Source organism: Mesoplodon bidens (assembly GCF_964165515.1).
Source record: "Mesoplodon bidens genome assembly, chromosome: 9".
In the NCBI taxonomy this organism is placed as follows: Eukaryota; Metazoa; Chordata; class Mammalia; order Artiodactyla; family Ziphiidae; genus Mesoplodon; species Mesoplodon bidens.
In genome coordinates, this window is record NC_138166.1 from 2,273,595 (window position 1) to 2,298,150 (window position 24,556).

The window sequence follows — 24,556 nt, forward strand, 5'->3', positions numbered from 1 at the left end:
CTCATTCACAGTGATGCCGAGCCTGGCCGCCGGGTTTGCCTTGACCATGGGGGCGTCAGCTTGACAAGTGCTTGTGCACTGGGGTTGATCTCTTACCCTTGGGATCCCCGTGATGGCCAAGATGGACCCAGGCTAGCCTGCCAGAGACCTGTGCCCAGGCACCTCGGCACCCAGCCACGGCCAGCACTGGCCACCAGGCACGTGAGTTCTGCTGGCCCCGGTGGGAAAAGCCACCCAAGCAGCCCTCACAGTAAGAAATGATACAGCTTTGCTGCTTTGCGTCACTAAGATCCGGGGTGGCTGGGGCAAAGGCCAATGACATAAGGCATAAAGCAAAAGGTGCGGGCAAGAAGATACGGTTTTCCACCGGCCCACTGCCTTGTTAATCAAAAAGAAGCAACACGCGTTCTTCATCTGTTCGAATTTCATCAAGGAGGTAGAGGACGATTTTAGCGTCTGGACAGAAATGGACTGCAATCCCTCTCTCCGCTTTGTACCTGTGCAAACCCTGCAGCATCCTCATTCCCCTGAGCACACAGCTGCTCTTCAGAACGAGGCTGCAAACGCTGCCCAGCCCCGCACCCGATGGCAGGATGCTCTGAGGGGCTGAGCCCGGCAGACCCCCAGCAGACACCCGCCCCGTCCACCGCATCCCTTACCCGTCCACGAGCCCCTGCTGCTTGATGATCCGGTGTGACTCCTCCCTGGAGATCCTGCCGTGAAACCAGTGCTGCGTCCTGTGAATCACTGTGGGAAACAGAGACAGGTGGGTCGCCTGGGGCCCACGCACAGCGGCTGCCCTGCGAGTTCACTCAGGTCCACAGGGGGCCCGGATCTCCACGGCCGCAGCTTTCGTGCTGCGCTCTGGGCCTGGACAACGCTGTGAAGCTCGGGGAGGGCTGAGAGCTCTTTTATTTTATTTATGTACAAAAATATCAGGCCAAGATGCCGGCGTTTACCTGTACTTAGGGTGGAAGGGTGGAGGGGGCTTTGGCTCCCGAGGATATTCATCCGCGTGCTTCGCTTCTGCAAAAGAAATCCTGGCGTTAGCACTCAGACAGCAGAGCGACACAAACAGCAAGCCACCTGGGACACAGCTGGGATGGGGAGCTGGCCAGGGTACAGGGCCCTCGACCATGGAATGACAGACACCTCAGCCCCATGTGACCACAAGGACAGACAGCTTACAGGTGGCAGTTGTTAAAAACAAAACCAGAAGCATCCCCATCCCGGTATATTTCTAAGGATTCCAGTATGGAAGCAGAGACGTGTTTGTCACACAGAAGACAGGAAGTGAAATTCCCAATACATCTTAGGAGAAAAGCACGAGATTTTCCAGGGAACTCAGGCAGGTCTGAACACTGCTTGTGGCTTTGGGTGCATTCTCCTTTGCTGCGCAATCTGAGGCTGAAGGAGGGCGACGCTTTCGGAGCCAGAGCTGTGGGCTCGTGTTCTGTACACTGTCTTTAAAGCTCAGAAAAGCTTGGAAGTTGGGAGATATTCGTCCACCTGGAGATTAGGAACTTGGGCCTCAGAGTAAAAAGACCGTTCAAGGCTGTGAAGCTAGTTAAGAGGTCGAGCCACACTGGGAACACCGGGCCTCACGCTGTGCCCGCCCGGGAGACTCATCGGCAGGAACGGGGCTGCGAGTCGAGGGACCCCAGGGTTCTGCTCCTTGCCCCTCCCCCCACGGGAGCTCAGGAGGGCCAAGGCTTCCTGCAGCTGAGAACTCACAGCCACCCACCCTCCCAGCCTCTCACCCCCTGACGCCAGAACACAGCCATTCCTCTGGGGGCAGACGAGGGGTGGAGTGCCCACCGTGAGGGAGCCTGTCCTGGCGGGACAGGGCCATGGCCTTACCCTCCAGGCGTGGCCTTCTTCCAGGGCTGCACTCTGGGCCTCAGCCGGGTTCTCGATCACTCTTCCCGTTTGCCCAGAAAAATCCATGGCCACAAGGGAGTTCTCAGAGACACTGCGCTGGAAACGAGAGGCCGTGAGTTCTTAAGATGCAGGGAAACAGCCAGGGCAGCAGGTGGGAACCTTGGCACAGAACAGCCGTGCCTGGGGAGGGGCAGGAGAGGACAGGCAAGCCCCTCCACATCCCAACTCTCTAAGGATCAGATGGAACATTCAGTGCCTGAAGTGCCCCTGGACTAAAAATGGCTTGGGTTTTTCTCAAGAAGAAGAAACGTTCCAATCCTCTCGAGGTATTTGAAGGCCACTGGTGAGGCTGCTGGAACCCACAGGATTGGGACTGTGTGGTCTTTCATGGGGTCCCGAACGTGCACTAAAACCCGTCAAAGAAATGGAAACGTCAAGTGCAAGCCAGCCCTCACCATCAGCCAAGTCCTTCCTCGGGTAGGTTAGTTCAGGGAAACACAGGGACTCTTTCTGTGGGCTAGTTTGACATCTAGGAACGGACATCAAGGGACTGTTAAGATCGTCGTTTGAGAGGATGAAGCATTTCTGCACCTCTGGGAACTAAAGTCCATCCTTAGAACACAAGATGACTCACTACAGTCTCAATTCTCACAGAGAGAGACTTAAGCATCATGGTCAACAGCACCACGGGTCCCACAGCTGAAATGGACAAAAGCGAAGGTGGGAAGGCAGGTGCTCAGTGGAGCTGAGAGTTGCTGTCGACATTTCTGAGCACGTGAATAGAGAGCCCTTAAGTGGTGCCATCTACTGAGGCAACCCTACGGGGAGATGTGGGGACAGGGTGAGGGTGGCAGAGGAATCTGCTCCCAGCAGGCACACTGTGGGGACGACCAAGTCCACCTTCTGGGGAACGCAAGGTGGTGAGATATTCTGGCTTCTCTGAAACGCACTAGCTCGTTCTGCAGCTTCTCTGGTCAGCCTCGTGGGAAACGAGATGTCCACAGCACACACTGACGCAGCAGCTGAGAAGGAACCTGGTTGGGGGCTGGCAGCTTTACTTACCACTGGAGTTGAGAAGGCGGACATCACGGCCTTCCTCTGCTGAGGGATCCTGTAGTTCTGGTAAAGGAGCATTCCATACTGCAGGGGAAAGGAAGGCCAGAGTCAGCCACCGGGGGGGCCCGGGAGCCCCCAAAGCCCCAAACGTGGCAAACCCGCGGCCGTGGGTGGGGGGCAACAGGCATACAGAACAGTGAGCAACCCCTGCCAACAGCCTGGTGAACTCAAGAACAAACACCCAACAGAGCACTGTCTCTGAGGCCTGCCACCATCAACACTCCACAGACAGTTACCGCTGACTGTCTTGGGGTCCTGGGTGGGCAGGAAGTAAGCAGGGCAATAACAAGGGAACAGTGATGAGAGAAGAACAACTAACCTTACTGAGTGTTGCTACAGGCAAAGTTCTCTTCTAAGTGCTTTATGCTGCTCTTTTATTTAATCTTCTCCATTTTACGAACTATGTACTTTATCCCCATGGTACAAATAACAGAACACAAAGAAGTGAAGCAAGTTGCTCAAGGTCATGGTAAAGTAGGGATTCAGGATCTGAATGTACAAGCCTGTTCCCAAACCAGCGCTCTTCCTAACCACCAGCCGCCCTGCCCAACCAGCTCAGTGGCTCATGCTTTATTTCCCCAGGAAATAAGCACTATGGGTCCTGCAAAGTCTCGTACACTCCCAACATCCCAACCTACGCTCCCCAATTACCCGCTCAAACCACACAGAAAAGGAAAAAGGTCAGGAAGAGAAAACTCCGGTTTCAAGTGGGCTGCAGCTTCCTCTTCACTGTCCTTTATGGAGGTAAGCTCATTTCCAGCTTGAGGCCCTGCAGTACTCATTTCTGAAGTTAACACATTTGGAACACAATGAAAAGGTCAACTGCACTCCCATGAGAGGGGAAGAGAGAGAACGGGTTAGAAGAAATGTTTGAGATAAGGGCCAAGAATTTTCCAAAACTAAAAAAAACCCCACCAAGCTGCAGAATCTAGGAGTGGGATAAAAATGAAACAAAAACGAACAAACAAATAAACAAAACCACCCAGGAACATCATGGAAAACAGAGACAAAGAGAAAACGCTGAAAGCAACTGGAGGAAGACACACTTTACTTTCACAGAAGCTATGAGAGGAGGAAGAGCTGACTTTTTAACTTGAATGATGGGAGTTAGAAGACAATGGGATAGGTGAAATGCCGGAGAAAATAACCTCTAACCGAGGATTCGACCATCAGTGAAAAGTTCCTTCAATAATGAAAATAAGATAAAAAATATACCAAACAAAAACAGAGAGATTTTTGTTGCCAACAGGCCCATACTCAAACAGCTGCTGAGTGGAATTCTGGTCCCAGAGAGAAGAATATAGACTCAGGGAACAACAAACTGCAGGGGAGACCTTCAAGATGGCGGAGGAGTGAGATGTGGAGATCACCTTCCTCCCCACAAATACATAAGAAATACATCTACATGTGGAACAACTCCTACAGAACACATACTGAATGCTGGCAGAAGACCTCAGACTTCCCAAAAGGCAAGGAAGTCCCCATGTACCTGGGTAGGGCAAAAGAAAAAAAAAGCACAGAGACAAAAGAATAGAGATGGGACCTGCACCTCTGGGAGGGAGCCATGAAGGAGGAAAAGTTTCCACACACTAGGAGCCCCTTCACGGGCGGAGACTGCGGGTGGCAGAGGGGGGAAGCTTCGGAGCCACAGAGGAGGGCACAGCCACAGGGGTACGGAGGGCAAAGTGGAGAGATTCCCGCACAGAGGATCGGTGCCCTCAGGCACACACCAGCCCGAGAGGCTTGTCTGCTCACCCTCCGGGACAGGTGGGGGCTGGGAGCTGAGGCTTGGACTTCGGAGGTCGGAGCGCAGGGAGAGGACTGGGGTTGGCTGCATGAACACAGCCTGAAGGGGGCTAGTGCATCACAGCTAGCAGGGAGGGAGTCTGGGAAAAAGTCTGGAACTGCCTAAGCGTCAAGAGACCATTTTGTCAGGGTGTGTGAGGAGAGGGGATTCCGAGCACCACCTAAACGAGCTCCAGAGACAGGCATGAGCCACGGCTATCAGCGTGGACACTAGAGACGGTCATGAAACGCTAAGGCTGCTGCTGCTGCCATGAAGAAGCCTGTGTGCAAGAACATGTCACTATCCACACTGCCCCTCCCGGGAGCCTGTGCAGCCCGCCACTGCCAGGGTCCTGGGATACAGGGACAACTTCCACAGGAGAACACACAGCGCGCCTCAGGCTGTGGCAACGTCACGCCGGCCTCTGCCACCGCAGGCTCACCCTGCATTCCATACACTCCCTCCCACGCCCCCCGCCTGAGTGAGCCAAAGCTCCCTAATCAGCTGCTACTTTAACCCCGTCCTGTCTGAGCGAAGAACAGATGCCCTCAGGCGACCTACACACAGAGGCAGGGCCAAATCCAAAGGTGAACCCCAGAAGCTGTGCAAACAAAGAAGAGAAAGGGAAATCTCTCCCAGCAGCCTCAGGAGCAGTGGATTAAATCTCCACAATCAACTTGACGTACCCTGCATCTGTGGAATACCTGAATAGACAACGAATTATCCCAAAATTGAGGCGGTGGATTTTGGGAGCAATGATATATATATATGTTTCCCTTTTTCTCTTTTTGTGAGTGTGTATGTGTATGCTTCTTTGTGTGATTTTGTCTGTATAGCTTTGCCTTTACCATTTGTCCTAGGGCTCTGTTTTTTTTTTTTTTTCTTAGTATAGTTTTTAGTGCTTGTTATCATTGGTGGATTTGTTTTTTGGTTTGGTTGCTCTCTTCTTTCTTCCTTGCTTTTTTAATTACTTAAAATTTTTTTTAATAATTATTTTTTATTTTAATAACTTTATTTTATTTCTTTCTTTCTTTTCTTCTGAGCTGTGTGGCTGACAGGGTCTTGGTGCTCTGGTTGGGTATCAGGCCTGTGCCTCTGAGGTGGGAGAGCTGAGTTCAGGATATTGGTCCATGAGAGACCTCCTGGCTCCACATAATACCAAACAGTGAAAGCTCTCCCAGAGATCTCCATCTCAGGGCTACAACCCAGATCCACTCAACGACCAGCAAGCTACAGTGCTGGACAACCTATGCCAAACAATTAGCAAGACAGGAACAGAAACCCACCCATTAGCAGAGAGGCTGCCTAAAATCATAATAAGGTCACAGACACCCCAAAACACAACACCAGACATGGTCCTGCCCACCAGAAAGACAAGATCCAGCCTCATCCACCAGAACATAGGCACTGGTCCCCTCCACCAGGAAGCCTACACAACCCACTGAACCAACCTTAGCCACTGGGGGCAGACAGTGAAAACAACAAGAACTACGAAACTGCAGCCTGCGAAAAGGAGACACCAAACACAGTAAGTTAAGCAAAATGAGAAGACAGAGAAACACACAGCAGATAAAGGAGCAAGATAAAAACCTACCAGACCAAACAAATGAAGAGGTAATAGGCAGTTTACCTGAAAAAGAATTCACAATAATGATAGTAAAGATGATCCAAAATCTTGGAAATAGAATGGAGAAAATACAAGAAACGTTTAAAAAACACCTAGAAGAGATAAAGAGCAAACAAACAAGGATGAACAACACAATAAATGAAATTAAAAATTCTCTAGAAGGAATCAATACCAGAATTACTGAGGCAGAAGAACGGATAAGTGAGGTGGAAGATAAAATAGTGGAAATAACTACTGCAGAGCAGAATAAAGAAAAAAGAATGAAAAGAACTGAGGACAGTCTCAGAGACCTCTGGGACAACATTAAACGCACCAACATTCGAATTATAGGGGTTCCAGGAGAAGAAGAGAAAAAGAAAGGGACTGAGAAAATATTTGAAGAGATTATAGTTGAAAACTTCCCTAATATGGGAAGGGAAATAGTTAATCAAGTCCAGGAAGCACAGAGAGTCCCACACAGGATAAATCCAAGGAGAAACACGCCAAGACACATATTAATCAAAGTATCAAAAATTAAATACAAAGAACAAATATTAAAAGCAGCAAAGGAAAAACAACAAATAACACACAAGGGAATCCCCATAAGGTTAACAGCTGATCTTTCAGCAGAAACTCTGCAAGCCAGAAGGGACTGGCAGAACATATTTAAAGTGATAAAAGGGAAAAACCTACAACGAAGATTACTCTACACAGCAAGGATCTCATTTAGATTCGATGGAGAAATCAAAACCTTTACAGACAAGCAAAAGCTAAGAGAATTCAGCACCACCAAACCAGCTTTACAGTAAATGCTAAAGGAACTTTTCTAGGCAGGAAACACAAAAGAAGGAAAACAACTATAATAACTAACCCAAAACAATTAAGAAAATGGTAGTAGGAACATACATATCAATAATTACCTTAAATGTAAATGGACTAAATGCTCCAACCAAAAGACACAGACTGGCTGAATGGATACAAAAACAAGACCCATACAAATGCTGTCTACAAGAGACCCACGTCAGACCTAGGGACACATACAGACCGAAAGTGAGGGGATGGAAAAAGATATTCCATGCAAATAGAAATCAAAAGAAAGCTGGAGTAGCAATTCTCATATCAGACAAAACAGACTTTAAAACAAAGACTACTACAAGAGACAAAGAAAGACACTACATAATGATCAAGGGATCAATCCAAGAAGAAGATATAACAATTGTAAATATTTATTCACCAAACATAGGAGCACCTCAATACATAAGGAAAATGCTAACAGCCATAAAAGGGGAAATCGACAGTAACACAATCATAGTAGGGGACTTTAACACCCCACTTTCACCAATGGACAGATCATCCAAAATGAAAATAAATAAGGAAACACAAGCTTTAAATGATACATTAAACAAGATGGACTTAACTGATAATTATAGGACACTGCATCCAAAAACAGCAGAATACACTTTCTTCTCAAGTGCTCATGGAACATTCTCCAGGAGAGATCATATCTTGGGTCACAAATCAAGCTTTGGTAAATTTAAGAAAACTGAAATTGTATCAAGTATCTTTTCCGACCACAACGTTGTGAAAATAGATATCAATTACAGGAAAAAATCTGTAAAAAATACAAATACATGGAGGCTACACAATACACTACTCAATAACAAAGAGATCACTGAAGAAATCAAAGAGGAAATCAAAAAATACCTAGAAACAAATGACAAAGAAAACATGATGACCCAAAACCTATGGCATGCAGCAAAAGCAGTTCTAAGAGGGAAGTTTATAACAATACAATCCTAACTCAAGAAACAAGAAAAATCTCAAATAAACAACCTAACCTTGCACCTAAAGCAATTAGAGAAAGAAGAACAAAAAAACCCCAAAGTTAGGAGAAGGAAAGAAATCATAAAGATCAGATCAGAAATGAATGAAACAGGAATGAAGGAAACAATAGCAAAGATCAATAAAACTAAAAGCTGGTTCTTTGAGAAGATAAACAAAATAGACAAACCATTAGCAAGTCTCATCAAGAAAAAAAGGGAGAAGACTCAAATCAATAGAATTAGAAATGAAAAAGGAGAAGTAACAACTGACACTGCAGAAATACAAAGGATCATGAGAGATTACTACTATGCCAATAAAATGGACAACCTGGAAGAAATGCACAAATTCTCAGAAATGCACAACCTGCCAAGACTGAATCAGGAAGAAATAGAAAATATGAATAGACCAATCACAAGCACTGAAATTGAAACTGTGATTAAAAATCTTCCAACAAACAAAAGCCCAGGACCAGATGGTTTCACAGGTGAACTCTATCAAACATTTAGAGAAGAGCTAACACCTACCCTTCTCAAACTCTTCCAAAATACAGCAGAGGGAGAAACACTCCCAAGCTCATTCTATGAGGCCACCATCACCCTGATACCAAATCCAGACAGAGATGTCACAAAGAAAGAAATCTACAAGCCAGTATCACTGATGAACATAGATGTTAAAATCCTCTACAAAATACTAGCAAACAGAATCCAGCAACACATTAAAAGGATCATACACCATGATCAAGTGGGGTTTATTCCAGGAATGCAAGGATTCTTCAATATATGCAAATCAATCAACGTGATACACCATTTTAACAAATTGAAGGACAAAAACCATAAGATCATCTCAATAGATGCAGAAAAAGCTTTCGACAAAATTCAACAACTATTTATTATAAAAACCCTCCGGAAAGTAGGCATAGAGGGAACTTACCTCAACATAATAAAGGAGATATATGACAAACCCACAGCCAACACTGTTCTCAATGGTGAAAAACTGAAAACACTTCCACTAAGATCAGGAATAAGACAAGGTTGCCCACTCTCACCACTATTATTCAACATAGTTGTGGAAGTTTTAGCCACAGCCATAGAGAAGAAGAAGAAATAAAAGGAATCTAAATAGGAAAAGAAGAAGTAAAGCTGTCACTGTTTGCAGATGACACGATACTATACATAGAGAATCCTAAAGACGCTACCAGAAAAGTACTAGAGCTAAACAATGAATTTGGTAAAGTAGCAGGATACAAAATTAATGCACAGAAATCTTTTGCATTCCTATACACTAATGATGAAAAATTTGAAAGAGAAATTAAGGAAACACTCCCATTTACCACTGCAAAAAAAAGAATAAAATACCTAGGAATAAACCTACCTACGGAGACCAAAGACCTGTATGCAGAAAACTATAAGACACTGATTAAAGAAATTAAAGATGATACAAACAGATGGAGAGATATACCATGTTCTTGGATTGGAAGAATCAACATTGTGAAAATGACTATACTACCCAAAGCAATCTACAGATTCAATGCAATCCCTATCAAACTACCAATGGCATTTTTCATAGAACTCAACAAAAAAATTCACAATTTGCATGGAAACATAAAAGACACCGAGGAGCCAAAGCAATCTTGAGAAAGAAAAAAGGAGCTGGAGGAATCAGGCTCCCTGACTTCAGACTATGCTACAAAGCTACAGTAATCAAGACAGTATGGTACTGGCACAAAAACAGAAACACAGATCAATGGAACAGGATAGAAAGCCCAGAGATAAACCCACACACATGTAGTCACCTTATTTTTGATGAAGGAGGCAAGAATATACAATGGAGAAAAGACAGTCTCTTCAATAAGTGGTGCTGGGAAAACTGGACAGCTACATGTAAAAGAATGAAATTAGAACACTCCCTAACACCACACACAAAATTAAACTCAAAATGGATTAAAGACCTAAATGTAAGACTGGACACTATAAAACTCTAAGAGGAAAACATAGGCAGAACACTCTATGACATAAATCACATCAAGATCCTTTTTGACCCACTTCCTAGAGCAACAGAAATAAAAACAAAAATAAGCAAATGGGACCTAATGAAACTTAAAAGCTTTTGCACAGCAAAGGAAACCATAAACAAGATGAAAAAACAACACTCTGAATGGGAGAAAGTATTTGCAAATGAAGCAACTGACAAAGGATTAATCTCCAAAATTTACAAGCAGCTCGTGAAGCTCAATATCAAAAACACAAACAACCCAATCCAAAAATAGGCAGAAGACCTAAATAGACATTTCTCCAAAGAAGATATACAGATTGCCAGCAAACACATGAAAAGATGCTCAACATCACTCATCATTAGAGAAATGAAAATCAAAACTACAATGAGGTATCACCTCACACCAGTCAGAATGGCCATCATCAAAAAGTGTACAAACAATAAAGGCTGGAGAGGGTGTGCAGAAAAGGGAACCCTCTTGCACTGCTGGTGGGAATGTAAATTGATACAGCCACTATGGGGAACAGTATGGAGGCTCCTTAAAAAGCTAAAAATAGGACTACCATACGACCCAGCAATCCCACTACTGGGCATATACCCTGAGAAAACCATAATTCAAAAAGAGTCATGTACCACAATGTTCATTGCAGCTCTATTGACAGTAGCCAGGACATGGAAGCAACCTAATTGTCCATCGACAGATGAATGGATAAAGAAGATGTGGCACATATATACAGTAGAATATTACTCATCCATAAAAGGAAAAAAAATTGAGTTATTTGTAGTGAGGTAGATGGACCTAGAATCTCTCATACAGAGTGAAGTAAGTCAGAAAGAGAAAAAACAAATACCATATGCTAACACATACATATGGAATGTAAAAAAAAAAAAATGGTTCTGAAGAACCTAGGGGCAGGACGGAACAAAGACGCAGACATAGAGAATGGACCTGAGGACACGGGGAGGGGGAAGCATAAGCTGGGACGAAGTGAGAGAGAGGCATGGACATATATACACTACCAAATGTAAAATAGAGAGCTAGTGGGAAGCAGCCGCATAGCACAGGGAGATCAGCTCAGTGCTTTGTGACCACCTAGAGGGGTGGGATAGGGAGGGTGGGAGGGAGACACAAGAGGGAGGAGATATGGGGATATATGTATAGCTGATTCACTTTGTTATACAGCAGAAACTAACACACCACTGTAAAGCAATTACACTCCAATAAAGATGTTAAAAAAAAAAGAACAAATTGCAGTGTCTTCTTAAGATGCCACGTCCGACCAGGATTCGAAAGGACACCACAACCCCTGAAGTGTGAAGGTGACCAAAACCTCAGCATATGGTGTTAGTCCTGGTTCTGTTACAGTTTACACAGCACTGAGCTTGAATATTCCGCAAAGCTTAGAGAAATTTTTTTTAAAAATGTAGCTCCATTTCTCCTTCTGGGTTTTTCAGTCAATTTTAAGGTTTTTCTGTTTTTGCAAAGAATGTCCATTTCATCTTGATTTAAAATACAATAGTAGGTGGATATGCACAGCATGTCTTCACTTTTCCCGTTTTAAAAATGACTGGGTTTTACGTGCCTTCCTTCATTTCTACTCTCCACGTACTTCAATTCCCCCTTGTTTCTGTCTGTCTGTGTAGAAAAGACAGGTGTCTGTGCTTGTAGTTCCCACAGGGTGGCCGGGGGTCGCTCACACACCACGCGGCACAGCGGGTGGGTGGGAGACAGAAAGCGGTGGGGCAGGCGGGTCTCCAAAGGGCTGCAGGGGGAGATGCGCTTCGGGGATGCTGAGGACGGCCGCTGTTCCTGAACAAACACTGAAGCTGCACCCGTGTGCTAGGAACTGGCCTGCCTGCCAGGAGTTTCTGACTCTGCTTTTCTCCCTGGGGCCTGGGGCTGGGGGAGACCAGGCGAGCAGTCTGGACCTGAGCCTGTGAGTGGGAGTGACACGTGTCCCTTCTGTGGACGGGAGACCCCCCGGCTCTGCCTTCCCTTCCCCGGCTGAGGTCATGACGGGGCCATGCCACCTGCCATGTCTGAGCTGGATCCGTCTTTGCTGTTAGAGCTGCTGAGATCGGATTTTTTTTTGCCATTTACCAATAACCTGAGATGCCACGTAATTCAGTCTTTTTGACTATTTCACATATTGAGGAATTATCCAAAATTTTGCCTGAAGGGGGAAAGGGTTCTGCTACATAAAAATAAAATTTGGGAACCACCAGACTTGAGAGATCATCTTGCAGCAAAGAGGGTGAGAGGGAAGGTCTATATCAGGGACTTTCATTCTTTTAGATTTCACAAAGCAATCAAATTTGGGGGAAAAAAATCTGTGACTGTCTTAAGGCTTGGCAACTAATTTGCCAAATAAGACAGCACACACACCAAAAATTAACCACTGATCTACCACTATATCAACAATTTTTTTTTATCAACAATAGTTTATAACATATTGTTGATAGGGCTTCCCTGGTGGCGCAGTGGTTGAGAGTCCGCCTGCTGATGCAGGGAACACGGGTTCGTGCCCCGGTCCGGGAAGATCCCACATGCCGCGGAGCGGCTGGGCCCGTGAGCCATGGCCGCTGAGCCTGCGCGTCCGGAGCCTGTGCTCCGCAACGGGAGAGGCCACAACAGTGAGAGGCCCGTGTACAGAAAAAATATATATATATATATTGTTGATAGAATGGTAGATCAGACCATCAGACTTTTGTAAAGTTTAAGGTTAACTAAGTAAAAAGGACACAGTCTCAGATTAAAGAATAAACCTGTTACCATGAGCACAATTAGCTTCGTGGGAAGCTGACCGCACTGTCCGTATTTGTTCTGTTTTGCTAGGCACTAGAGAAGATGTCTCCCCAACTTCTCAGTAGTCAGAAGACTGGCTTTTGGGGACCACGGGTCTGGACTCTGGGATCCAGAGAGGCCATGAGTTTGGCTGTGAGCGTGAAGGCAGGTGGCACCATCAGACGGGAGGGCGGTACACACCTGAGCCATTTCCCAAGTTCTACCTGGGCTTCCTAAGAAGCCCCCCGTGGGGCGGGGTGGGGCATGGAGTCTCAGCTGGCCCATTTCCAGGCGCTCTCGCGTCACCTGTACTGCGAGGGCCGCCTTCCCCTAGTTCTCAGGATGATTAAACGGGGTGATGTGAAGCTCTCTCAGGGCAGGTGCGAGCAGACAGCAAACATCACGGTGTTATCACCAGAGCCGGGATGCTTTGCCTCTGCTCTGTACAGCTGGTCGGCACGCCCCCGTGCCCCTGGCGAACCGTTCTGAGTTTGCGCTGCTTCTGGGTGCTGGACGCCTCCTCTTGGCTCCAGACTCCACAACGCCTGTGTGCCAGGGCTGAGGTTCCTCGGCTGCTGTCGTGGCCAACATCCACTGTAACCGTCTTCTCCGTGTCAAGTAATTCATTTCAGAATCCTGTGTGCTTTTTTTTTTTTTTTAAAGCTTCTTTAAGAGGCTTAGACTTTTAAAAAATTTTTATTTATTTTTTTGGGCGGCTTGCAGGATCTTAGTTCCTCAACCAGGAATTGAACCAGGGCCCCGGCAGTGAAAGCGCTGAGTTCTAACCACTGGACCACGAGGGAGTTCCCTACGGAAACCTGTATTGATGAAGCAAGACCTCACTCTTGGGGAAGAATCTCTAGGGCAGCTTAAGAAACATCTAGAAGGTGGAGGGGGTGGGAAGGAGCCGGTAGGTAACTAACACCGCTTTCCTACTCCTTGTGCTGTCCCTGGAGTCTTTATGAAATCATTTAGGAAACAGTGGAATAGCAGGTAAAGGAACAGAAGCAGGTATTGGCCAGTTTTCTCCTCCGGAGGCTCGAGCTGTAATTTGTTTTAAAGAAAGTATACCAGTGCTGGTATGTAAAGGCACAGGACGGTCTAGGTTAATTCAAAAGAAGGCCTCCCTCTTGGGGCTTCCCTGGTGGCGCAGTGGTTGAGAGTCCGCCTGCCGATGCAGGGGACGCAGGTTCGTGCCCCGGTCTGGGAGGATCCCACATGCCGCGGAGCGGCTGGGCCCGTGAGCCATGGCCGCTGAGCCTGCGCGTCCGGAGCCTGGGCTCCGCAACGGGAGAGGCCACGGCAGTGAGAGGCCCGCGTACCACAAAAAAAAAAAAAAAAAAAAAAGAAGGCCTTCCTCTCAAAAACGCCCTGGGATTTCAATACCGTCCAAGTCGTCCAATATCAGCCACCACAGACCTGCTTCCTGGCCAGAGTTGGAGACAGTGGGAGGGCAGGGCTTTACACTTCAGCTTCAGGCCCTGAGGTCTCCGACGTGCGTCCTCCACACGGGGACGTGGCACATCCGACCCACTACTGGGGGGCAAGGGTGTCGGAGGGTTAAATCTGGGGAAGGGACCTCTCATCACTCACTACAGACAAGATCTTCCCATCAACCACGGAAAGAGGCAACCCAGTGTTTCCTCGGTCTGTGGCAGCAAGACCCCCCTTGGAGGCCCAAGAACCAGCCTCTGGAGATGGTGCAGGTCCCTCGTCCAAAGCCCCCTCTGCCGACTCTGCCAACCTGGCAGGGGCACCGTCTCGGGCTGACTCCGGCGCTGCCCATGACATCCGGCAGGCAAGGGGGAGAAACGGTTTCAAAAGAGGGGGGAGGCCAACGCAGATACGGGAGTTTGGGTCGGTTGCCACTTTCATGCAACTCAACTTTTCTGAGCGTCTTTTCTGTTCTGAGCGCTAGGCCGTCCCAGCTCTGGGGATCTGGGGGGAGCCAAGCAGGATGACGCCCAGGCACGAGAACATGCAGAGGCCCAGCGCTGGGAGGTGAAGAGAGGGAGCCTCTCCCGGCCGGGTCCCCACGGCCTGCGGACCGGTCTCCCCGTGGAGGAGAAGAGAGAGAGCGGACTGAGCCAGCACTCACAATCCAAGAAGCTCGTGACGCAGCAGAGCCAGGGAAACAGGAGGCTTTTGAGAAGGTTCCCCACTGCTTCAAAGGGCGTTAAGTCCCCGGAGCAAAGTACACGCCGTTCTGGAGGCAACGTGTGGGTGCATCACACAGAACCTGGTCTTCTGATTACGCTTCCCCCCAGAGCAAGGTGGCTGGAGCCAGGGGCGGCTGGGGGCGCAGGGAGGGAGGAGACCTAGATGTTTGGAAGGGTCCCTCATTTCAGGTGCTGGTGCTGGCCACTTGGTGGAGGCAGGAGGCCCCAGGGCGTGACCAGCCAGGCCCCGCCCTCATACAGGATGGCGCTGTGGGATGTGCAGTGAGCTGCTCACTCAGGGCAAGGTGGCCGGGACAACGGGGCCATGGCTGGAACTGGATGGATCTTCAGCTTTCCCGGAGGCTCTCGGGGAGGGGGGTGGGTAGCAAGCGTGCTGGTTAGCGATGGAGTTCTGGGGCCGAAACATCGGGGTCCTGGGCTGACTCTGCCACACGCCAGCGGCCACGTGGAACACAGTGCCATGGGCTTCAGGACTGTCACCTGTACCGGTCATACGTGTATGTACAGAGCTGCCAGGAGTAGCACATGAGGTCAGCGATGTGAGGCGCTGCCTGGCCCACAGCGGCTGCTCCAAAACGTCCATCACGTTGTGTCAACATACGCAGGGCACGCATCGTTAGCACTAACAGTCCCGGCATCGCTGCCGCTGTGAGCTCGGCCCGCTTCCTTCCAGCGCCCGGCCACCTAGTCACATTACGATGGCGCCGAAGAGGCCCCCGCCCTCTGCCCTTGTGGGACGGCATCAGAGGTGCTGACACACCGCCACGTGTCACCCACGGGACAGAACGCATTAGTACCAGTTCCTTTTTCATCTCCTTTTTGTTTTTTCCAAAATAGGTAATATTTTTTGCAGAGCAAAAGAAAAAACGAAAAGCAAGCACACAAATATATAAAACCTTGAAGGTCTCCCTCCACGTCTGTCCCGTCTACACCGCAGCCTCCAGGCTCCCTAGAGTGACCTCTGTGTCCCCTGCAGTGTCATGTTTACATATGTGCCAGTGAATCTAAACACGCATTTCCATTCTCTCCCCACCAGTGCAGTGACCTCTTTATACGACATTCTGCACTTTGCTTGTTAATTGTTAATAATACATCCTGGAAAATTTCCCACAACGGGACCCAGAGAGGAGCGGTTCCTTTCCAGCCGCAGGGGGCTCCGCTGTGTGCACGTCCCGTAAGCCAGGGAACCAGCCCCCTGTTGAGGGGCACTTGGATTTAACACCAGCTTGTCAGGGCACAGCTGACAACATACGGTATCTTACAGCAACAGGGCATTTCTTCTTCTATAAGTAATTAGGCTGTTTTGGGTCTTTGCTGATTCGCGCGGGCTTTTCTCTAGTTGCGGCGAGTGTCGTGGTGCGCAGGCTTCTCATTGGGGTGGCTTCTCTTGTTGCAGAGCACGGGCTCTAGGCACACGGGCTTCAGTAGTTGTGGCTCGTGGTCTAGAGCACAGGCTCAGTAGTTGTGGTGCACGGGCTTAGTTGCTCCGCGGCATGTGGGATCTTCCCAGACCAGGGCTCGAACCCATGTCCCCTGCATGCGCAGGCGGATTTTTAACCACTGCACCACCAGGAAAGTCCTGTGTACACCTTTTTTTGTTTTACCAGTGACAAGACAAAAAAAAAACAAAGGAAGATTCTGGGAGAGGGGAACACTGGTTGCCTCTCCAGGGAGCCCGTGGCATCTCCAAAGAGTACTCCGAGCTCAGCCTCCCACCGTCTCTTGATCTAAGTGACTCTGCCAAGAATCCTGGACCAGCTGGACCCTCAGTGAGGGTTGGGGACTTTTGTCAAGAGACACCCAGACCACTGCATGTGGTGGCCACAGCTGAGCAAACACACTTCCCCCACAGGCCCCTTGACTTCGGCCAAGCTCGTCTTGTCAATTAACCTGTAACTCATGAGGACTTTATGTACCTAAGGAATTCCAGACACGTGGTGTAGGTGCAAAGGAACATTTTGTGGGACATCCAAGTGAGACACGCCTGCTGTGCACTGAACTTGTACTAAAGGGCGTGTGAAGTCATCTTGGCAATTTCTGTGAAATCACTGTCGGGTGCGATCCCACGTGAGGGTCCGTGCAAGGCACTTCTTTTAGAATCACTGTCAGGAGACACCGTTTCCCTTGAGACTCTACGGTGGGCCATATGATTCGTTATGTTTCCCTCATGGCCCTGGCTTTCTGAGAACTCGGGAGTCTGACGCTCCGTCAGGAAAACCATTAACCTCCTGATGACCTACATGCACCCTCCCCGACCCGACTCCCTGGTCTTGACCTTTTCCTTCCTATTGGTTCTCAACCCCCGCCCCACACCCAGGGTACACTTGGTAACATCTGGAGACATTTGGGGTTGTCTCAGCTGCTTGGGGTGCTACTGGCATCTTGGGGAGAGACCAGGGGGCTGCTAAATGTCCCGCAAAGCACAGGACGGCCCACTGCCTGGCCCCAGACACCAACAGCGCCGAGGCTGGGAACTGGCTCTGGTTCCTCTAACGTTAAGGCTCTGTGGGCAGCTTCTGAGACTCTGAAACAACGTGTGAGGACCCTTGATTCCTAGAGCTGGTGACGGAATGTGGGAGGGTGACAGGCACTGTCCACAGAGAGGGGTGCGCTGACGCACGCTGTGACCGCAGGGCTGACGTACACACACTGTGACGAGTGGCTCACGCACACGCGCACACACACACACACACACACACACTGTGACTGCAGGGGACCCACCTTGAGGAGCCTGAAGGCCGTCATCCAGCACGTCCGGCTCTGCTCGTCCTCAGCACAGAGCAGCCGCAGCTCCTTGGCCTCGTTCCTGACTCTGTTTGGCTAAAGGAGACGAAGGAAGACCCCATGAGCGTCACCGGGAATCGGACACACAGCTCCCGTCAGGCAGGGCTGAGCCCACACACGGCAGGACCTGTCGAGCATCACTTATGCTCTGCCGGGCACGGACCGGCCCCGGGCGGTTGTGGCCACTTAGTACTTAGCTGAGTGGTCAGCCGTCCTCCCACGGGAGATCCTGGGGGAGACAAACAGGAAAGAAACCGCCAGGCGGGGGAGGCCGACGGGGCATCTAGCTCCGTGCAGAGAATGCTGATTCCTGGGAGGGGGACCTGCTCTGGGGTCTCAGAAGGAGGCGCCTTCAGTTGCCTCCCAGGAAGACGGAGGACGCAGCCGTGGGAAGGGCCTGCTGGGTGAGCCGGCGTGGGGAGAAGCCCCCAGGGCTCAGGGCTTCTGGGGCATCTGAGTGGCCCCAAGGATGGACCGGTGGAAAGGCCCAGGGGGTGAGACCAATGTCGCCCCAGAGCAGGGGACCGGAGCAGGGCAAGCAGCGGAGGCAGGTGGTCCCACCCAGAGGCGGGGCCGGGCTGTGACGGAGGAAAGCCTGCAGGCATAAGCTTGGCGGGTGTCCACAGGAACCGTCCGACCGCAGGCCCGAGGGGCAGTGCTGGGGGGGACGCTGGCCCAGCTCTCCGCCTCGGGAATCTGGAGGGGGAGGGGGGTCGGAACGACAGCCCGAGTCCGCTGACGCTGCGGGCGAAGCAGAGGCCGCGATGCCCGGCACGTGGGCCGGGGGAAGGGAGCACCGGCCGCCTGGGCCCCGACGGCTCCAGCCCCTCCCGAGGCCGCTTCCCACCAGCCTCTCATGCACCTGGGCCTTTAGCTGGCTTGCAGTCAGTTCGTATCACTTGTAACCAAAGAAGTTTCACCAAGTGAAGAGAAGACGGCACTTTCGGATGGAACGGGCCCCTTGTGCCCCGTCTCCTCCTCGGGCTCAGAAGGCAGCCTGGCTGGGGACTCGGGCTCGCTCACTGGCTACCCGATGTGGGCAGTGGGGCCGGGTCAGTGCCCACCCTGTGAGCACCTGCGAAGACCCAGGAAGATGACGGGGATAGAAGCCTTAGTAGAGGGTCTCGTGCACAGCGGGTGTTCAGTAAGTATCTACTGGTGCGACGACCAGCATCACCACAGCTTCTCCGAGGGGGGAGGAGTGGGCCCCCCCAAAGTGTGTGTGTGTGTGTGTGTGCGCGCACACACACACAGGTATGCACACGTATGTCTACATGTGTGCATGTGCTCATTCACATAGTGTGTGCAGGTGTGTACATGCACATGCACGAGTGCACATGTGAGCGTATGTGTGAGTTTGTGTCCTCACACACGTGCACAGAGAGAGGGCAGAGCTGTGTTCACCCCCAGTTTAATGTCCTGGGGACGCCAAGCCCGCACAGAAGGTGTCAGCTCACTCAGTACCCTGGAGGCCACCCAGTGACAGGCTGGCGGTCCCTGAGCCACTGGGCCCGTCGACGGGCATTGCCCATCACAGACTGCTTCTCTCTGAGCATCTGAGGGACTCAAGGACGGACACGTCATAAGCACACAAGAAATATATTTTTTTTTTTTTTGTGGTACGCAGGCCTCTCACCGCTGTGGCCTCTCCCGTTGCGGAGCACAGGCTCCGAACGCGCAGGCCCAGTAGCCATGGCTCACGGGCCCAGCCGCTCCGCGGCATGTGGGATCCTCCCGGACCGGGTCACGAACCCGTGTCCCCTGCATCAACAGGCGGACCCCCAACCACTGCGCCACCAGGGAAGCCCAGAAATATTTTTATATGAATGAATAAATCTAGTGTGAAACTACGTTTCTGTTAAAAACAAACAAACAAACAAACAAAAAACAGCGCCCAAGAAAGGAGGTCCCTGGTTTAATTCCGAAGTGCCCAGTGGGATGCTGTCTGGGGGTCTCGGAAGGCCTGAGGATGGGGTACCTTTATGCAGAAGCCGTAGTCCGTGGGGGCACCATACTGCTTCCTGCCGGCCATCAGGGAGAAGATGCGGCTGTCCTCCAGGTCGGCCAGCAGCTGCAAGTGTCTGGGCTCCTGCAGGAAGGTGGTCAGACTTACAGGGGAGAACTTCTCAGCACAGACAAGAGCCAGTGTTTCACGCCCCTGTCAACAGAGGGCAGTCTGTGCGTGCTCTCAACACCTCTCCCCTCTGACGGTCTACAGATTATAGCCATCGTGTAGAATAAGTGCTAAATTAAAACCACATCCCGCAGCCCCCGTCGAAAAAAACCCACCCTCCCAATTCTCAGACAGAAAACGGTTACAATGTTATTTGACACTCTGCCAAATCAAAGCCCCATAAAGTGAAAACCAGAAGATCTGGAAGCTAAGGTCAAGGTTAGGAGCACACACTCAAATGCAGGACCCGCGGCACCTCTGCTACGCTGTGTGATCAGAGTCCAGCTGCGTCCGCAACCGTCCCACCTCCTCCTGAACTCCCCGCCCCGCGTCTGTGACCTGCTCTAGGCTACACACGTCCCTGGGCTCAGCACTCACGAGGATGATGCATAAGCCACACATCAGAGCTGGGAAATCAGGAAGTTACCCTCCCCACTGCCTCTGATGAAGACCCCGTCTGCAGAGGGAAGGGTGGCCGGCCACGCCCCTTCTCTCCTGCGGCTATGCCCCTCCCTGGTGACCACGCCCCCTCTCCCCAGAGGCCACGCCCCCTCCCCGAAGGCCACCCGCTGCTCCTGACTTCCCGGAGCGGCAGGACTGTGGCCTGATACTGGCTCAGCACTTTCCCCTGGGGTCCCCGGCTCCTCCACCCTCTTTCCTTCGAGAACAGAACAGACCGCAGGTCTCGGGTGTAAAAGCAAGGCCAAGGTCAGCTGGGTTCGTTCCCACGGCAGGCGTCCTCGGATGTTACAGGGAAGAGTAGGTCAGAGGTGCAAAGACACCAAAGGAGACCCTGGCAAGGCCAGCCCGCAACACCCCAACTGTCCTCGGAGTCGGGCAGCCGTCTTCCACCCCTCACCTCCTCTTCCCTCACTGGGGATGCACACAAAACTGTAATTTATTCCACGACATACCTACAATAACATGTATTAGATTGCCATTAGGGCGGCAGTAATCAATCAAATATCCTGCGGCGAGCTTGGATGCCAACTTCCAAATTATAGAAACTAAGTTAGCATCTTTCAAGGGACTCAGGCAGGCAGGAGGCTCTCCTCCCAGCCCACAGAAGGGGCCCGGGCTGGCCAGCTCGGGGGTGGCGGAGTGACACAGCCCCGGGATCCCTAGGTCTGTGTCTTCACCTGGTTTCCCAGGTGGGGCTGTGCACCAGGAAATCTGAGTTTAGCTGCTACACAATCAGCTTAATAAGTCACAAGCTGGGCGGAGCCCAGGGTGCAATTTAAACTGAAGGCCACGTTTACTCGGGACCCTCCCAGCCTGGTGCGACCGGCGGTCACGGCTTGAATACTCACCTTTGAAGCTCCCTTCGTGGAGCAATAGAGGCCGGACCGCCGCAAACACACGTGCAGCTTCTTCCACGACTTCCTTCCCAGCTCCTTCACGTGCAAAAACCCTTGAATCTCAGGACAACTACTGGAGTTTAAAAAATTCTGTTGAAGAGCCAATTTTAAAAGTCAGATAATGCCGACATGAAAATACGGAAGCAGACACATTACCAGCATCGCTGACACCGGAACATTTTACAAGTTACTAAAATGCTCTTTTTGGGTTAAACTGAGTGTTTTCAAGTGATAGTTTTCCTTTCAAAAGTCTTAAAATTCCCATCTAAATTGGGGTTGCCTAAAACATAATTAGGTGTTTAAACATACGCAAGCAAATGGACTTTTCTAACTCTGACAGAAAACACAAAGTCATAAATCTCCTAATGGACAGTGTGTTTAAGCGTCCTGCCCTTTATTCTGGTTTCCCATAAAAATCCCAGTCTGATCCCCAGAGCTGGGGCAACAGAAGTGCCAGGAGCACTGATTACGAGCAGGTGGGCTGGGAGCAAGCATCCGGCCGTCACTTTGACCCCGCGCCCTCCAGGGAAAGCTGTGTATCCAGTGTCTGTCCGGCTCCTGGAATGAACACCCTCGTGACAGCCTGCTCTCCCGCCAAGTCCTCCCACCAGCCGCACCTCTTTCTTCAGGGAAGAGAGGTCAGATCTGGGGTGACCCTGGTGGGTCCCCTACACTGACTGAGAGGGACCCAGCTCTTCCTGCAGATGGTACAGGCCGCCTGGGCAGGTCCTGGCGCCCCCGGGCAGTGCTCCTGGCACCTCAAGACATCACCGTGCACGCTCACCAAGCATCAAGCCACCTCGGATCAGGCAACGAAAAAGCAGGAAACCACTTTACCCTCCTTGCGCACAGGCCACCGATAACTTAGTATGACAACTCTCACCCAGGGCAGACAGACGCTCTGGTTGGAGGGCCCAGGACACAGCACAGAGGCTTTCAGCTTCCAGAGGCGGAAACAAAGCAGGAAAAGGAGGGCTCAGGGCGGAATTCTGTAGGAACTACAGTCTAGTACGTTCTCTTATATTCAGTGCCACCTGGAGAGTGCTGGTTGCCTTAGTGAATGGTTTATTCCCTTACTACTTAACGTGCTGTTAAGAGAGACGTCTTTAGGGTTGCAGAGGAATAGCCCGACTTCCTGGTAGAGCAGGAGGTAACAGCAAGTGTGGAGAGGCATCCGATGGCCCCTCCACTGCGGGGGCGGGGGGCGGGGAGGGGAAGGCCAGGTTTACTTGGAACAGACCTCAGGAAGCAAGGAGACAGTGAAGACAGGTGTGCTTGTTTTTAGAGTATAAGAAGTTCCTTTGACAAGATTTTTATGGCAACCCAATCATTTTTCACTACCAGGTGGACCCAGGATTTTCGTAGAGATTTCCAGGGAGTGGTGCTCGGAGACAAGGGGAGCGGTTTGCAGAGAACACAGGACCTACGGCTCCTCCACCCGGCCCTCCCGCTCCGATGGCCTCTAAGTCAGTGTATCCTGTTTCTAAGTGTTTGTTTTGCTTTGAAGGAGCCTGGCTACATGCAGCTTTCCCAGGGAAACACTTATTTCTGGTTACTCTAAATTCCACGAGGGGCCAAGGCTCGTACGTGAGTAAGAACGCAACCGCTCCAAGTTTCTACCAGGCCCCCGGGACAGCCTGAGAGCTTCTACTTAGAGACTCCAGCAGAAGCCCCTTCTTGCCCAGTACCTGCAAAAGCTGGGTCTGACTGCCGTTGGCCTGCTGGCACCAGGTAACCATCTGTTCTGGGAAGAAATTCTAGGCCGTGGAAAAACAAAGACGTCAGAGGTTAGCTTAAGAGTGGGGAAAAGCACACTTACAGGTATGCCAGGACTGAAAACTTTCCTCCAGGTAAAATTATGTACAATTTGTATTTTAAATGACCATCCTTTTTGTTCCTTTATCACACAATGTAAAACACGGACTTCAAAAGGCTACATTTTCCCTTCAACGCTGCGCCAAGCTTGGAGTGTCTGTGATGCCCACTATGACCCACGTCTGGCAGTGCACCAAGGCAGAGGGCTGCCGCGTGTCCTAACTCAGGGACACAGATGCGTGGCACGAGATAAAGAACCCCTGAAACTAGGAGATGCGCACAGAGATGTGAAGAGGCCTTTTCTGGTGCATTACCCAAAAGCAGTTACCAAATTTCTTCCTTTCAATAAAAAAGCAGCTAAACTATCAGAACCAGAAGCTGATGCTGGGACCTCTCCCCCAGTTGCTGCTGCCGTGCCTCAGAATTAGGACTGGCGCTCATACCACGGCACGTACGAGGCTCCCATCCTGACATCCCAAAAGGCAAGGGCCCCACCCCACAAAAAAATAGAAAAGTAAAATGAAGGAGAGTAGCTCAACCCATCTGGATTTTGATTTCTCTACTGATTCTTCCCCCAATAATCCCAAAGTAATACTTGCTATTTGCAGAGAATAATGCCTTTTATTTTGCTGAGTATTTGACTACGTTACTCCAACTGAACTAAGAACTTTCAAAATAACTGAAGAAGCCCACCCCACCTCTCTCTCTTCATTTAGAGACTAAGCCCCCCTCTCCCACTCCAGCTACTGGGAGAAGGTGATGGTTACCTCCGGCCAGAACAGAGGCATTTAGTTAAGCATCAGAGAGAGAGTTTCAAGCCAGGATCGCTTAGTTAACTAGCAAGTCAGATTCTCCAACCCAACCGCCACCCGCTACACCTCAGTTATCTTGTGACCTGCTACTATGAAGCTCAAGTACAAACTGCACGATTTCAAGGGTTCCAAACCCCAGACTCAAAGAGATAAGACTCACCGTGGGATTTTTGAAAAACTCGTATTTTGCATAATTCTTCCTGAATAAGAATTTACTTTCACTTGCCATGGTGCTCTCTACCTGGACCACCAGCTCATGGTCTTCCAAGCACCTTTCTGCAGAGGAAAAGTATTGTGTGAGATAAACAGGCAGAACCTTCAAGGCAGCCTCACAACCCATTACAAAACCTGCTTGACTTTTCTGTTCCTCTTCAAACATCGTGAGCCAAGACGAGGTCAAGAACCAAAAGTAAATCGAAGCCTCTCTCTAATGTGTCATCTCCA

The 24,556-nt window shown here is 50.2% G+C and overlaps 1 protein-coding gene across 4 annotated transcripts in view; it reads right to left on the bottom strand.

The window, feature by feature from the left end:
- Nucleotides 1-24,556, bottom strand: part of GRB10 (growth factor receptor bound protein 10) — a 195,143-nt gene that overhangs the window by 11,148 nt on the left and 159,439 nt on the right. For all 4 annotated transcript variants that reach the window (XM_081244419.1, XM_081244422.1, XM_081244420.1 and 1 more), the window contains 9 exons: nt 24,273-24,388; nt 23,174-23,242; nt 21,438-21,575; nt 19,933-20,043; nt 17,892-17,990; nt 2,944-3,021; nt 1,861-1,977; nt 960-1,026; nt 660-747 (listed from right to left, as the gene is read on the bottom strand). In XM_081244419.1, the coding sequence (XP_081100545.1) occupies nt 660-747; nt 960-1,026; nt 1,861-1,977; nt 2,944-3,021; nt 17,892-17,990; nt 19,933-20,043; nt 21,438-21,575; nt 23,174-23,242; nt 24,273-24,388 (883 nt within the window). The remainder of the gene's footprint in view (nt 1-659; nt 748-959; nt 1,027-1,860; nt 1,978-2,943; nt 3,022-17,891; nt 17,991-19,932; nt 20,044-21,437; nt 21,576-23,173; nt 23,243-24,272; nt 24,389-24,556) is intronic.